General features: G+C 40.8%; 1 protein-coding gene across 1 annotated transcript in view; it reads right to left on the bottom strand.

The window, feature by feature from the left end:
• The window catches only part of CNTNAP1 (contactin associated protein 1), a 941217-nt gene that overhangs the window by 338138 nt on the left and 587908 nt on the right, over nucleotides 1-15171 (bottom strand). The window contains exon 14 of the mRNA XM_044054679.1: nucleotides 13792-13957. Within this exon, the coding sequence (XP_043910614.1) occupies nucleotides 13792-13957 (166 nt within the window). The remainder of the gene's footprint in view (nucleotides 1-13791; nucleotides 13958-15171) is intronic.

The raw sequence follows: 15171 nt of genomic DNA, 5'->3' as shown, positions 1-15171 counted from the left end.
AATGTTTCTCCCTGGGCCTCCCCTTAAAATTGGCTTGTTCTAAGTCGGACTTTCCCAGTAAACAAATGTTAAATAAAATAATAAACAAACAGCAAGTTATCTCTCTGAGTATTCTAATTGTTGGATGTGTCTGGACAGATGCATGCCAAAGGAGGCATTATATTCAATGACATCCCTAGATCTAGACACAATCCCTTTGTTAATAAGCTGTGCAATATAGAAAATCTTTCTTACAATAATAGACAGATGATGGGCAAATGTTGGGTCACTGTCCACATAAGTTCCAAAATCCAGAACTGGGTCATCTCTTAGAGGCGTATTGTCAGTGTGGTAGTTTCCTAGGGGTAGATAACTTCCTAAAGGATACAATAATGCATTTTTTGGCATTTGGTTTCAGACTATGATTTTTGAGACAAAACTTCCTGCCGGATGGCTAAGTCATTTGGAGATTCAATGACTGCTTGATATCAACTGCAAACTTAGTCAGACAGAGCCCTTTGGTATTGGCTTTTACTTCAGAAAAGTAGATGGCAAACAGGAAAGGTCCCAGCATAGAATCCTGTGGAACTCCACTGGTGACTAGTCTTTTTTGTGGAGGTAAGTTCCCTTATTTTGATTATCTGCATCCTATCTGTGAGCCAGTTGGCAATACATCAGGTAACATAGGGGTTTATTTCCAATTCATTTAGCTTTTCTACTATGTATGAGTGGGGAATTGTGTCAAAGCTTTCGTCAGATTGCAGTATGCAGTGTGTACTACTTTGCCTTCATCCATTGCTTTAGTGACCTTTTAAAAAAATTCCACCAGGTTGAGTAGGTATGACCAGCCCTTGATAAATCCTAACTGAAAGAGATTGCATTGTTTAGAAGTTCCCTATCTCCTGACTGATTAATTCTATGATAAGTCTTTTCATGGCTTTGTATATGAGGCTGGTCATATGGGTATGCAATTGCCTGGGTTTGTGAAAGGTCATTTCTTATGCATGGGAGAGTAACTCTAGCTGTTCTCCGTTTGCTTGGTACAAAACCTGTGTGGAGGCTGAAACTGAACAGCGTTGTTTGGGTTGTGGCTAGATCATGTTTCTCAGCCAACTTCCCCACCAAACCCACCATTGTTTTGCTCTACATAAATTAAATTGGCTCAAGCTACCTAACCTTCTCCATTTCTACCAACTTAAATTCACACACAATATCATCTTGCATCCTGACAGTTGCCCACCCCTGAAGGAATTTGTTGTTCCCTACTCATCCCCACATAGTCTAAGATCTGCAGACAGAAACTTTCTCACAGTGAACAAAGCTAACAACACTCACGGTAGAGCCCTATTCTCAAATCAAATAGCCAGATTATGGAACTCTCTACCTCACACCCTTCAAAATACACCTGAATCTACCAGTTTCAAACTACTACTATTTGAGCATCTATCCAAGAACTGGCATTGCTCCTGCACCAAACCTGACTGACAAGATATCTATAACTCTCTCAACACTGTCCACTCATTATCTCACTTTCTCCCTCTTCTCAGTTTTACTACTCAAAAAAATATATATAAGGGAAATCTCATTTGTTTGTAAGTATTATTTAATATGTACACAGAACTAATTTTATTTTTCTCACACTAATCTTCACTGAAATGCTTGTGTTTTTCTTTTTGAACTTGTATCTACTAGAAAACTGTATTAAATACTACTTCACATAGACTAACTAGATGATGTGTATTCTCCATCTTACTGTATGTATACTACTGTACTATCTAATTATTGTATTTTGCATATATTTCTGTGGAGCTTTTTCTCCCCGGACCTCCTCTGAAAATAGGCTTCTGGCCCAGTCAGACTTTCCCAGTAAACAAATGTAAGTAAATAAATAAAATAAATTTAAGATGCTTCCAGCAATATTGTCAGGACCCATTTTAACATTTGATAGCACTTTTAGGACTTTGTCTTGTGCGATAGCTGGAGGTGAGCCAGTTTCAGGTACATCTTGAGGGACAGACAGAGGGGAGACAAGGGTAAAATTAGAGCTAAATTTATCGGCCAGTAGGTTAGCTATATCTTCAGCCTCAGTGCGGTGACATCATTCACAAGCAACTCAGTGCATTGCTGCATTGTGCTTTTGAGATTACAAACATGACTAAAAAAATGCCTTGTCTTTGGCTTGGGTAGCTATTTTAGCATCAATTGGCTTTGGTGTATTTTATTAATTTCATGAATTGTTTGTTTATTTCAGTGACAAGGTTCTCTAACATTCTGAGACTTAACTCTTCTTACTTTTGGTTAAAATTCTTATCCTTTTATTATGAAACTTGTTGATATTATAGTTCCACCATGTGGCTTTGTTTCTGGGCTTTAACCTGCACTTGTTTCTACAGGGTACAGCTGCATCTATGCAGCTGTTTATATGCTGGTATAGTTTGTTGGTATACATTTCTGCATATTCAGTGGAGTTAACTGGGTTTGGTGCGGATTTGAAGCTTGCCAATGCATCAATTAGGAGAAGATAGTTTGGTTTAAAGAAATTGCATATATAAATCACATATGGTCGAAAATACAATAGTCAACATGTAACAATGTATGCACAAAAAAACAGCCTTAGCAAATGCAATTTTTTTTTTTTTTTAAACAAAATGGAACATCACTTATGAAGCCCTCCTGTGCTCCCGAAACCCCCTGCTAATTATATATAGTAACTCCAGGATTTCACAAACATGAGATAAGGGCAAATTTCCCATTCCTAGAATTTGTGCAATCTCAAACCTGTCAGTCAACTACCTAGTCAACCATAGGCAGTTGACTAGACAGCTGCCAACCTTACATGCACTCTATATATTCACTAACATCCATACAGATATAGATATAGCTATATATATAGATATAGGTATGGTTATGCTTTTATCTCACTTTCATTTTCCGAAGTTTTCTAAATTAGGACAAAAGTAATAAAATGTTTGTGGCTCCAAGGGTATTTTGAGAGACTGTATAGTATTCAATTTATTGTTGTTTTGATACTCATAGTACAACACCATTTTTGTATGGTTTTGTTGGACATAAAATGCCAATACTTGATAAATGTGTTCTAAATGTGATGGATATGATACTTCCCTTTACATACACTCAAGATACAAAAATAACAATCATTAGCCTGACAGAGGAAAGGATTGCAACCCAGGTGACCGGGGTTTGATTAGAGGCCACAGCATTGGAGCAGCCATGCATAGAGAGGGACAGGTGAAAGGCCAAGGCCCTCTCACCTTCCTGGTTAGGGCATCCCACACTTGCAGGCACACAGGGTTGTGCAGTCTCAGTGGTGGAGACCAGAGAGACCACTGTTCATGCCATGTGGGGAGATGCAGGGGTGCTCAAAGGAAATGTCCATTGTGGAAGTGAGGTAATGTCCTCTGTAGTTAGTCCTTAAAGCCATGTCTGTAGTGAAGAAGGATAAAGCATTACCTGTGGTCCAAATGGCCTGTCCTTGATCAGCATCTGGTTGCTGGACGAACTGGTAGGGGAGAGTGGGTGTGAGTGGTGGACATCAGCTAATCTAGCCAGAAAGGAAAGAGGACCTCTGATCACTGCAATGCCAGCACACTGATGGTGAGGCATGCATTATTAATCATGGCTGTGTGTTTGGCTCCATGATGTCAGTAATTATAACCTCTGCAGCACATATGTGCAACTACATGCACCTGGGGATTTCTGCAGATCTCTGATCTGGTGCAGGCACAGATGACAGCCACCAGATGAAGGGTTACAGCATATCAGAAACACTACAAAACTCTGCCTCATGAATGATGCAGCTCCAATGGATGGGGCTCTCGAATGGTTCACTTGCCTGCATTACAACCTATCCTGAAATTTGATTTCCTTGGTCTGGGGGGGTGAAAGTATGTCTACAGACAATGGGGATGAAAATATTTCTTGCTCAAAGAGCAAGGCAAATGAACAGAGGTAGAGTGTGGTGTAAACTATCTTTACATCAGCCTGGACAATGCTCCCAATTGGTCATTTCTTATTATAGCCAGTAGACAGTTTCCATTGTCTAGGGAATGCATGGGCTCAAAACTTATGTAATGGAGGACAATGGTCAGTAGGCAGAGAGGAAAAATGCAAATTAACAAAATCTGAACACAAGATACACCAAGGACAGAACCATTTAAAATTTATAAATCGGTACAGTAATCGCAGATCTACATATAAATGGGAATTATATAACATAAGGTACATTCAGGACAGAGCTATGTATGCCTGGGAGTTCTATAAACTTATTTGTAATCATTGTAAATAAAAAAAAAAATAAAAAAAAAAAAAGATTTTGTAGCAGAATAGTGTTTTTTGGTATATGCTGGTAAAATGACAGGATGTGGGAAACTTAATTCACTGGAAAGAACAAACTGTCTTGTTCCTTCCTTAATAGAACTAGATATGTCTTTTATGATCTGTAGTACATTCCTTCAATACCTGCATATTACATGGGAAATTCCCTAAAGTTTAGAAAAAAATGCATTAGCTTCAGTTCATCAGAAAAAAGAAGTTATGTCTTACCATAACGTTCCATCTGTATTGTTGATCTTCTTCCATTCATCGCTGATGGGGTTCGGTTCCGAGCCCTAGGAACCGAGTCGGCCTAATACCAAGCTTGCATACACCAAAAACTCTCAAGCTAAGCTGCTACCCACAATGCCTTTCTCCCAGTTACCTCAGATCGAGTTTGCATGCAACATATAGAAGTAAAAGTAGAGGCCATTTCTGCGCAAAAACCCTAAAAACACCACAAGGACCCGTAAGATCCACCAGGAGCCTTTGGTGGGGGACGGAGGGTGGGATATGATGAATGGAAGACGATCAACAACACAGATGTAACGTTATGGTAAGACATAACTTCTTTATCTGAAGTTGTTAATCTTCTTCCTATTCATCACTGATGGGACAGAATTCCAAGCTACTTGAAAACCTGGGTGGCCCTTACGGTAGAACATTCCTGAGAACCATTGAGCCGAAGGCCACTCTTCCCCTGAAGACCAGGTCCAACTTGTAATGTCTGATGAAAGTATGGGGTTTAGCCCAAATGACTGCTGCGCAAATGTCATCCATGGAAGCTCTGGAGTGAAAAGCAACAGAAGTTGTTATGGCTCTCATTGAATGAGCTTTGATATTAACAGGTTTAGGTTAATTTGCCTGTGAGTTTGAAAAAGTAATACAATCTGAGCCATTTTGATAAAGTGACTTTCGATATTGCACATCCCATTTTTGGTCCAGAGAAGGAGATGAAAAGTTGATCTGACTTGTGGATAGACTTAGTCCTATCCAAGTAAAAACGTAACTGCCTATGTACGTCCAATGAGCGTAGACAGTATTCCCCTTTATTGGAATAATTTGGGAAAAACACTGTAAGCTCAATGGACTGGTTGACAGAGAAATCAGAAATTACTTTGGGGAGAAAAGAAGGATTAGTAGGAAGAGATACTCTGTCTTTATGAAAGATTAAATACAGACTCTTGATGCATAAGGCTTGTAGTTCTGATATCCGTCTAGCTGATGTGACTACCACCAAAAAAAGGGATTTCCATGAAGGAAATTCAAGGTCACATTTTGCAGCAGGCTCAAAAAGGGATAAAGAAAGAGACTGCAATACCAGCGAGAGATTCCATGTCTCTACAGACTGCCTGATTGGGGGTCTGCTATGGAAAACTCCTTTGAGAAAGGTCTTGCAAATGCAGGTGGAGATAAGTGGAACGCCTTCTAGACCATTATGAAAATTGGTGATAGCTGCCAGGTAGACTCGAATAGTGGAAGATGATGCTCCATTGTCGAAAAACTCAGAAAGGTATTGAAGTATAACAGATGCAGGAGCTGAGAAGGGGTCTAGCATCTGTTTTTTTGACCAGAGAGCGAACCTTTTACACTTATCTCTGTAGTGTTTTCTGGTGGATGGTTTATGGGAGGTCAGAATAATATTGCGAACAGGTGAGGAGAGGGATTCCTGCCTGGCAACTAACAGAAGTGGAGAAACCAAGCTGTCAACTTGAGATTGGACAGATTTGGGGGGGGGGGGGGTCAACCATTGGGAGTGAGAGATTAGGTCCTGATGAATGTCCAAGATCCATGGAGATTGTAATAGGTGAGGCCAGAGAAAGGGGAACCACACTTGTCAAGGCCAGAATGGGGCAATGAGGATCACCTTGCATCTCAACTGAATTGCTTTCTTTAAAAATAGAGGTATCAAGGGAAGTGGAGGATAAGCCTAGACAAGACCTGTGGGCCAATCGTGACTCAAAGCGTCTCTCGGTGACTCCCATTCTGGGGGAAAAAGGGCAAAGAAGCTGCTGCATTTGTTGTTTGAGGGGGAAGCAAAAAGATCACACCAAGGCTGGCCTCAACAGCTGAAAATTTCTGGTGTCACATTTGGATTGAGAGACCACTCGTGTGGAAGGAGGATGCATCTGCTCAGCCTGTCCGCAATCACGTTGGAGCTCCCCAGGATATGTGTTGCTATAAGAAAGCGGTTGGAGCTATTTCCCAATGCCAAATTCTCATGGTCTCTTGACACAGGGGGTAGGATTTGGTTCCTCCTTGTTTGTTTATGCACCAGACTACTGACATATTGTCTGAATGGATCGCAATTGTTCCAGATGGAAGGAGCAGAGGTAGTGCCTGCAGTGCCAACAGTACTACTCTCAGCTCCAGAACATTGATATGCAAGTTGGCCTCCAAGCTGGACCACGTGCCTTGGACTGTCTTTCCTGAAAGTGGACCCCCACCCTATTAGGGAAGCATCCGTGGTCACCATGGTGTTGGGTTGAGGGGTCTGGAAGGGGCGACACCAAAGAATTTTATCTGTTCTCATCCACCAAAGAAGATCTTGCTTGCAGGAATTAGTGATGAGGATCTGTGAGTTTAGTGGGTGAAGATTTGCCAACCACTGGGACAAAAGGAGCCGTTGTAACAGTCTCACATGAAATCTTGCCAGAGGAACAATCAGATTGGCTGCAACCATAGACCCCAGAGCCTGGAGAACTTCTCTTGCTGACACCTTTCTTTGACAGAATATCACTTGTACCTGCAATCTTAACCTCTGAAGCCTGTGAGGTGGAAGAGAAACCAGGCTTGTTCGAGTATTGAATACTGCTCCTATAAATTCCAATTGTTGGGTAGGATGAAGATTGAATTTTTCCCAATGGACTGTGATGCCTAGAAACTCCGCCAGTGAGAGAGTGTAGCGGACGGCCATGGTCAGTAGGCTCTTGGTAGGAGCAGAGAGGAGCCAATTCTCCTAAATATGGAAACACCTGGAATCCCTGAAGTCTCAGATGAGCTGTCACCACTGCTAGGCATTTTGTGAACACTCTTGGGGCTGTCGAGAGACCAAATGACAGGGCTCTGAACTGGTAATTATTGGCTCCTAGCCGGAAGCAAAGGAGACTCCTGCAGCATTTGTCCATTTTGATGTGATAATACGCATCCCGGAGGTCTACTGAGCACATCCAAACATCCTCCCATAGAAAAGGGAGAATGGATTGTATAGTAAGCATGTGGAATTTGGTTTGAACCACTGACTTGTTTAATTGGCTGAGATACCAGATGAGTTTCCAGTCCCTGGTCTTTTTTGGCACCAAAAAGAATCTTGAGTAAAAAACGGATCCGCATTGGTCTGGGGGGACTAGTTGGATGACTCTTGACACTGAAGCTGCTTCTTCCCTTTGACTGGGTGGAACATTGGGAAGGTACTTTGAAAGTTTTGGGTGAGATATTAGAGGGATGTAATAGCCTCTGGAGATTATTCTCTGCATCCACCGATCACTTGTAATAGAGTGCAGGCAGTTTGGTGCAGAGCAAAAATGAGCCCCGACTGCTTCCAGAGGAAAGCAATCGGGCAACGCTTTAGGAGCATTGATAAGATCGTTCGGAGAAAGAATCCCTGGTGTCTTGGTTTTGGGGACCCCCTCTGCCGCTAAAGGGGCATCTTCCACCATTGGAACCCCCTCTGCCTCTGGGGGAATCCTCACCACATGCATTACGGAAAGGGCCTTGAGATTTTTTTGTGGCATATTTTCCCACTCCTCTGGTTCCTGGAAAAAGAATGTTGAGGTTTAGAAAAACATCCTGTTCACACCTGGCCAGTGTGTCCTTCAGTTTAGAACCAAACAAGGCAGATGGTATGATAGGGGTGTTCAAAAAGGAGGACTTGAAGGAGTCCGCCAGGTCACAGATGCGCATCCAGGGATGGCGTCTCATGACTATGCCTGCACCAGCAGCTCTAGCCATCCCTTCAGTTGTGTGGGAGAGCAACCTCATGGACGAGTTGGAGATAGACTCAAATGTGGCAAGTAGAGAAGCAACCTTGTCATGTGCCCTGTCAGAAACTTGACCAGCGAGGGCTCCAGAAAGTTCTAAGATCAGATCCCTTTGGAGCGTCGTAAAATGTGCCAAGTAATTCAGAGATCTGACTGCAAAGGTCACTGAAATGAAAAACTCACTTCCCTAGTCTGTCCACAGCCCAGGACTCTGTTGGGTGGGTGAACAGTAGGACTTTCCTTCACAAGGTCCTTTTTCGTGGCCGCCGCCACCACCATAGTGTCTACTGGCAAGCCACTAAACTAGTGTGGATGCTCCTCTGGTGGGGAAAGAATCTTGTCTGGTCTCCGGGGATTGGCCTCAATAGAATCAGGATTCTTCCACGCAAGCTGCACGATGAGCTGGTCTAACTCGTCAGCAGGTGGGGTCACCACAAGAAGTAGAAGGTTGAGAATGGAAAGCCTGCAGGAAGATGGACTCCTCTGAGGAAGGACTGGAGGGCTTCCAGCCACCCCTCTGTTTCAATATTTCCAGGATGTCTCCAAAGTAGACATCATCAGGGGGCAACCGTGGGGCCCCTTCCCCATCATCACAGTCTACATCCTCTGTGAGAGACTCCTCCAGAGAGTCAAGGTGTTTCCTCTTACATGCCTTCTTCTGAGGGGGTTCTTCAGTGAAAATATGTCTGAAGAAGACTCGGAAGGGAAATTACCCTGGACAGGGGATTCCTGAGGCTTGTGCTCTTGGTGTCTTAGGGAGATGGCCCATGGTAGCTGTAGCTCAAAGGAAGCAGGGGGAATATCCAATGTAGGAGGAGCACTTCCAGAAGCAAGCACCCTCTCCATCACCCAGAAAGCTGGCCCACCTAAGACGAATGGGAGCCCGGAACAGAGTAAGACAATCTCGGAACTGGGGTCATACCCCACTCCATGCGACCTGCTCCCGGGGATGGAGCCTCAAGCAAGATTGGGGCGGGCGTTGCCCCCGGATCTGAAGATGGAACTGAGAAAAAACTTGGAACCATGCTGGGAACCAAGGGTTCCACCCCCCCCAACCATGAGACTGAGGAAGGGATGATTCTGTAGGAAATGAAACCCAAAGGGGAGGCCTCAGAGCCTCAGAGAGGGTCACTGTCGATGCCGAGGAAAGGGTTCCCACCAAGGACGTCAGAGCTATGGGCCTCAGAACTGATGGATCAGAGGGAGGAGAATAAGTGGGAGTCCTGGGAGCATTAGACCCAAACCCAGAAGTGGGATGAGTTTTAGGAATGTTTAGTATCCCTCTGGCTGTCAACAGCAGGTCCAACAGGCACACAACATTGAATTCAGACAGACTCCTGGTGGACCTTACAGACACTCCAGAAGGGGAGTCAGGCCGGTCCAGAAAAGGGCTATAAGCCTGGCCTAAGAATGGGTCCAATGAAGGGGAGCACTGGGTCTGTGGTGTTTGAATTGTCGGCACCAAAGATTCTAACTTGGAAACAGGCAATAGTGGAACTAACGGTGCTGAAGAAACACTTGGAGTAGAAGTTATTATCAGCTCCAAGGGGATCGTTGGAACTGATTTTTGTGCAGTGAGAGGTGAAGTCGGTGTCGAGACTATCGAATGCAATAATGACAGAGCCGTAGTCATTACTGCAGTTAAGGCTGGTGCTGTAGATGTCTGTGCCGAAGGTGGTGCCGATGTCGAAGTTATCACAATGTACACAGAAGCAACTAGAGCTGAGCTCGGAACAGAAGCAACCAGAATATTCAGAGCCAAGGAAGCAATCTTGTGTTTCGTAGAAGACTTGTAGGCCTTGTGTTTGTGGGACTTACCCTTATCACCAGCCGGTGAAGAGGGATCGGAATGTGGATGTTTTTTGTCTTTCACTGGAGGGGTTGAGACCTCCAACACAGAAAGGGCCTCTGAGAAAGGTGAGGATAACAGGCCTTTCAAGATAAGCTTATTTTTCTCTCATGCAGCGTCCGCTGACTAAAACTCAGGCAAATATAGTAAGGAGGTTTCACAGAGTGGTGAGGAAACCCCCAGATAATAGACATAATCATCATGTAAGTCGCTGTTGGGGATTTTGCCATTGCAGGAAGTGCAATGTTTGAACCCTGAAGTCCCTTTTTATCAGACATATCCAACACAGAAAAAAGCACCAAATTACTGATAGAAAGTATAGAATAGAAGTAGAAAAAGAGAGATACCAACGATGGTATCAAACAATACCACAAGGGTAGGAGAGGGCGTTACCAATGATGGCATAAGAAATGCCTGAATGGTAGAGCTAGATGAAGAAATAGGGTAAAGAAAAAGAGTTTAGATCAGAAAAGGTTCAAAATACACCAAAATTTGTAAAAAATATGACACTTAGCTGGAGAGCTCAGTGAAACGCTTGCTATAGGGCTGCGCGGCAAACAAGATCTGAGGTAACTGGGAGAAGGGCACTCTGGGTAGCAGCTTAGCTCGATAGTTTTTGGTGTACGTGAGCTTGGTATTAGGCCGACTCGGTTCAGAGGGCTAGGAACCGAACCCCATCAGGGATGAATGTGAAGAAGATTAACAACATCAGATAATATATTATAAAACTGGAAACGATCATGCAATAGCCATTTTGTTTCCACATAAGAACTTACCAGAATTCATATTAAGCTCTCACTGGACCTCATACTTAGAATGTTATCTTTTGATTGTTGAGATTTAACATTAGATTTGGTACTGTTTCCCTGAAAAATCAATGTATTATCTTTATCAGGCTGCAACTACTCTGCTCAGAAGGCTTAGTTGGTGGTAGTAATGGCCATACCTGTTACTTAATCAAAAGCTTTCAGTACTGGAGTTCATGCTGGCATTCTGGAATCCTTGACTTATTTTGACAAGAGGACAATGTGCATTAAGGTACTGTTTTATTAACCTTTAGGAATGGTAGAACACTAATACAACAGGAACTAGTCATGTGTGAGATATGGAGTGCCTCTAGCTTTGATATTAGGCTATTTTTTCCCTGTAGTAACAAATTTTCTTGCTTACCTTAAGCTTTCTTCAGTTTGTTTTGGTTATATGTATTACACTGTTTTCTTTACAAATGTGTTGACCCCAGAAACCATTCATAAGTAATTTACAGCATATAAATGGCCATCATTTGAATATTGTTTTCAAAACCTCATGCTATGCAAATGCAATCATATTATCAGTGAAGGGATTCTTAAGTTTTATTAGTACATATTCTGTGTGGCAAACATTCCTGCAACCGTTACCGAGTATGAAAATACATTCTTTCTGACACCTTTTTCCTCAGAGCATGGAGTTCATTATATTTAAGTAAGGTACATGGGGACAATGCCTTCTGCATAACCAGTGTATGGAGCTTTGCCCTGCATGCAAAGCATAATTCAAACTCTTGTTTTCAACTCCTTCCTTTTATTCTAGTAGAACTCAAAATCTTGAGATCTACGATAATGACACCGAGCCTCAAGTGCCATTTTCCCAGAATAATGATGCATTCCTTTCTTTCATTCCGATCTCAAATTGAAAATGTAAGTACAATTATGCTTTCATTTCATTTCCTTATATACTATGAAAAATTAATTTGTAAACTGTGGAAATTTAATATCACAATGTACTTTATTTTTGTGGTTTTTAATTCTAGCATACTGTCAGCATATATGACTGTTAGTTTTCATAACTTTTATTGGGTGCAAAAATACACTCTTTCCAAAAAGTACAGTGCCTGTGATTTCTGGAGCAGAAGGCAGTCTAAACAAAGGCAATAATATTACACAACACTGTAATATTACAATAGGTAGCAAAGATCAAACTTACCAGTAAGGAAAGAGAACCTGTCATGGACATTCAGAAGCCATATATTTGATACACTTGATATCTTTAAGGAGTCATTTGAATATACCCCATGGGTATCCATTACAGGATGTTTAAGGTATCACATTGAAATATCTAGCTTGGATGGGTTTTTCTTTCAGTTTTTTTAGGTCTTTGTGACCTTTTTAACCTTTGATTTGGATGTTAGTTGGGATATTTTGCTAGCACCTTAATCTTTATGGGCATTAGCTGCATTTAAAGACCCTGTGTTTTTTAATTTTTTGTAATCTATTCACTTATGCTGTACTAATGAGGTAAAAAAAAGATGAAACATACATGTCCACAGCTGGTGGGGGTTTGGCTTTATTGACCTGAATGCAACCATAAAGGCTTAAAAGGTAAAAAAAAAAAAAAAAAAAAAAAAAAAAAAAAGTAATGGACATTCAGAAGCCATGTATGTAAAAAAGTTGATGGCCTTAAGGTTCCACTGGCCTGTATTACAAGAAGTTTAAGTTATCAACTTGGTGAAACTCTAGTTTGGCATAGTTTTTCTTGCAGTTTATATAAATATATACATATACATGTGCCATTAACAAAGAATTACAATAACATACTGATGACTTCAAAAGTTTGTAAAAAGGCTACAACGCAAGTATAATTGAAACATATTATTATTGAAACTGTTATAAGAAAACAGAAGAGCCAAAAGAAAGCAGTGGTATTATGAAGTCATAAAATTATTATTGTTCACCTCAGTAAAATAATGTATCAATGAAAATAAGGGAAGCAATAAACAGAAGGAGGACATCAATACATTACACATCAGAAATGTGAGTCTGTGGCTAGACATTAATTCATAACAGTGTACTGATAAAAGCTGATATGAAATACAAGATGCAGAAAGAGAGGATGTACTTAGTAAATGGATGCAAAAAAGATTACCGAAAACTGCAATGGCATAAGATAAAAAGATCATGGAAATTCTTTGATAGAACTTTTCTTAGTGAGGAACTGACAAAACTGCATATAAACAATACTAAGTATGGATTATTTTAAAACTGAGAAAAGAGAAAAATATTTCTTGATAAGTTGTTAATGCAATGTTTATGAATCATTTGGTAGGACAGAATATATCTCATGGGCAAAATATAGTATTATAAGTTGTGGGACAACAAATAAGCCCTAACTTGTGTTAATTGTTATGACTAATCAATGGTATAATCTTGAAAGACGACACATTTAATTTAAGAAGAAACACAACAGAATAAAATAAATGCTGTAACACTGCACTAGTAAATTTGAAAAGAAGTTAACAGAGAGAGAGAGAATACTAAAATGTATTTCAATAAGGAAAAACATTCCTCTTTTGCGCAGTTAATGTGATTACTGTAACATTATGTTATTGCAACATTTTATACTATTTACTCATAGTATTTTCAGTCAAACTCCCAACTGTTTTCCATAAGTGCCATGGGATCTCTAACATCCTACAACTACATTGGGCAGAAAGTTAATGTCTTACTACAAGAATGGCAACCCCCTTATGCTGCACGCCAGTGTAAGTTCTGGAACATGAATCCAAATTCGCTGGTGGGCCTTCTGATCTTCCTGTTAGTAAAAGCAGGTGTGCTACTAGCTGAGCCGCTTGCAACTTATTGTCTAAAAATGAAATAAATCAAGACCGAGACTCACCACTGCTTGTGGCCTGCATCACAGTTACAATAATATCTGGGATCTGCACATGCCTTCTCCAATCCGCATTTGCATCTCTGGATCCCTGGCCTAGAGCCTCCCCAATAAAAGTGCCTTTCATTATTGCGACCCATCCAAAAAGTAAATGGCGCTCCCTCAGAAGTACCTGTGTAGAACAAACAGAATAGCCACTTTCAAATCGTGTAGAAAACTCGACCAAAATATAATAATAATCATTTTATATAACATTGTGCATGTTTCATCATAAAACAAAAAATATTGTATTTGTATAATTACACCACTCAAAGGCTATATATAGTAAATGCACAACATGGAAACGTTTGAATTAAAAGGTTTCCAAGGCAACTAAAGCATTAAGTGTAAAGTATTTGATTTCTATTACTGTAGAAATCTTCTGACATAAAAAATGCCTTGCCTGAGTACATATATTTATTGAAAATGTTATGATACACCAATAAAGTTACAGACTTTCCACTTGGATGAAGAAAGCCTTGCTTTCAGCAAAGGATGACATCTACCTAACTTCCACCATTCCCACTATGACTGTCTTAGTAATTTTGTCATGCATTTTAACTGGTGTTTGATGTTACATCAACATTGCTTTGACAGGGGCATTATGGTCTAAATGCATTATATCACAGTAAGTGGAAACCATTGCTGTAAAAACTTCATATTTTAATAATTACTATACATCATTGTGATATTGAGAATTTATAACTCTACAATTTAAAAACTGTTCTCTGTGTATGCACCATAAACTCATAACAATGAACATCCTTGACAGCAAAACATAAAGACACTTGCACTCTTAACCTCACTTTAAAAAGCATGCACATAACATTTATTTATCTTTGTTAAAATGGCAAATGGACTGCTTCATGCACTTTTTTAGACATGACCCAGCTCACAGTGACAAAGGTAAATACAGTATATGTTATTTTCTATATCTAGATCTAGGACATTTCACCGAATGCACATTTCACCTAATCTCATATCACCGAAAGCACAATTCACCGAAAACACAATTCACCGAAAATGATATATGGCCTTCTCCCCACTGTAGTGTGACCTTGGAGTTGGTATATATAGTAGGGGGGTGGAGGGGTGGAGCCCCCACATATTTCAAGTATATATCATGTTTGGATAAGAATAATAGATTGCAATTGCAAGTATGCATGTATATAGTGTAACACGTTTAAAATATGTGGGGGGCTATGCCCCCCACACCCCCCTACTATATATACCAACTCCAGGGTTGCACTACAGTGGGGACAAGGCCATATACCATTTTCGGTGAAATGTGTTTTGGTGAATTGAGCTTTCGGTTAAAAGTGCACACTAATTTAACTTTCGGTGAAA

This window comes from Protopterus annectens, chromosome 13.part0 (genome assembly GCF_019279795.1).
Source record: "Protopterus annectens isolate FY-2018-M chromosome 13.part0, PAN1.0, whole genome shotgun sequence".
Classification (NCBI taxonomy): domain Eukaryota; kingdom Metazoa; phylum Chordata; order Ceratodontiformes; family Protopteridae; genus Protopterus; species Protopterus annectens.
Note: the sequence above shows the minus strand (reverse complement) of the source record. Positions and strands in the feature narration are given on the sequence as shown.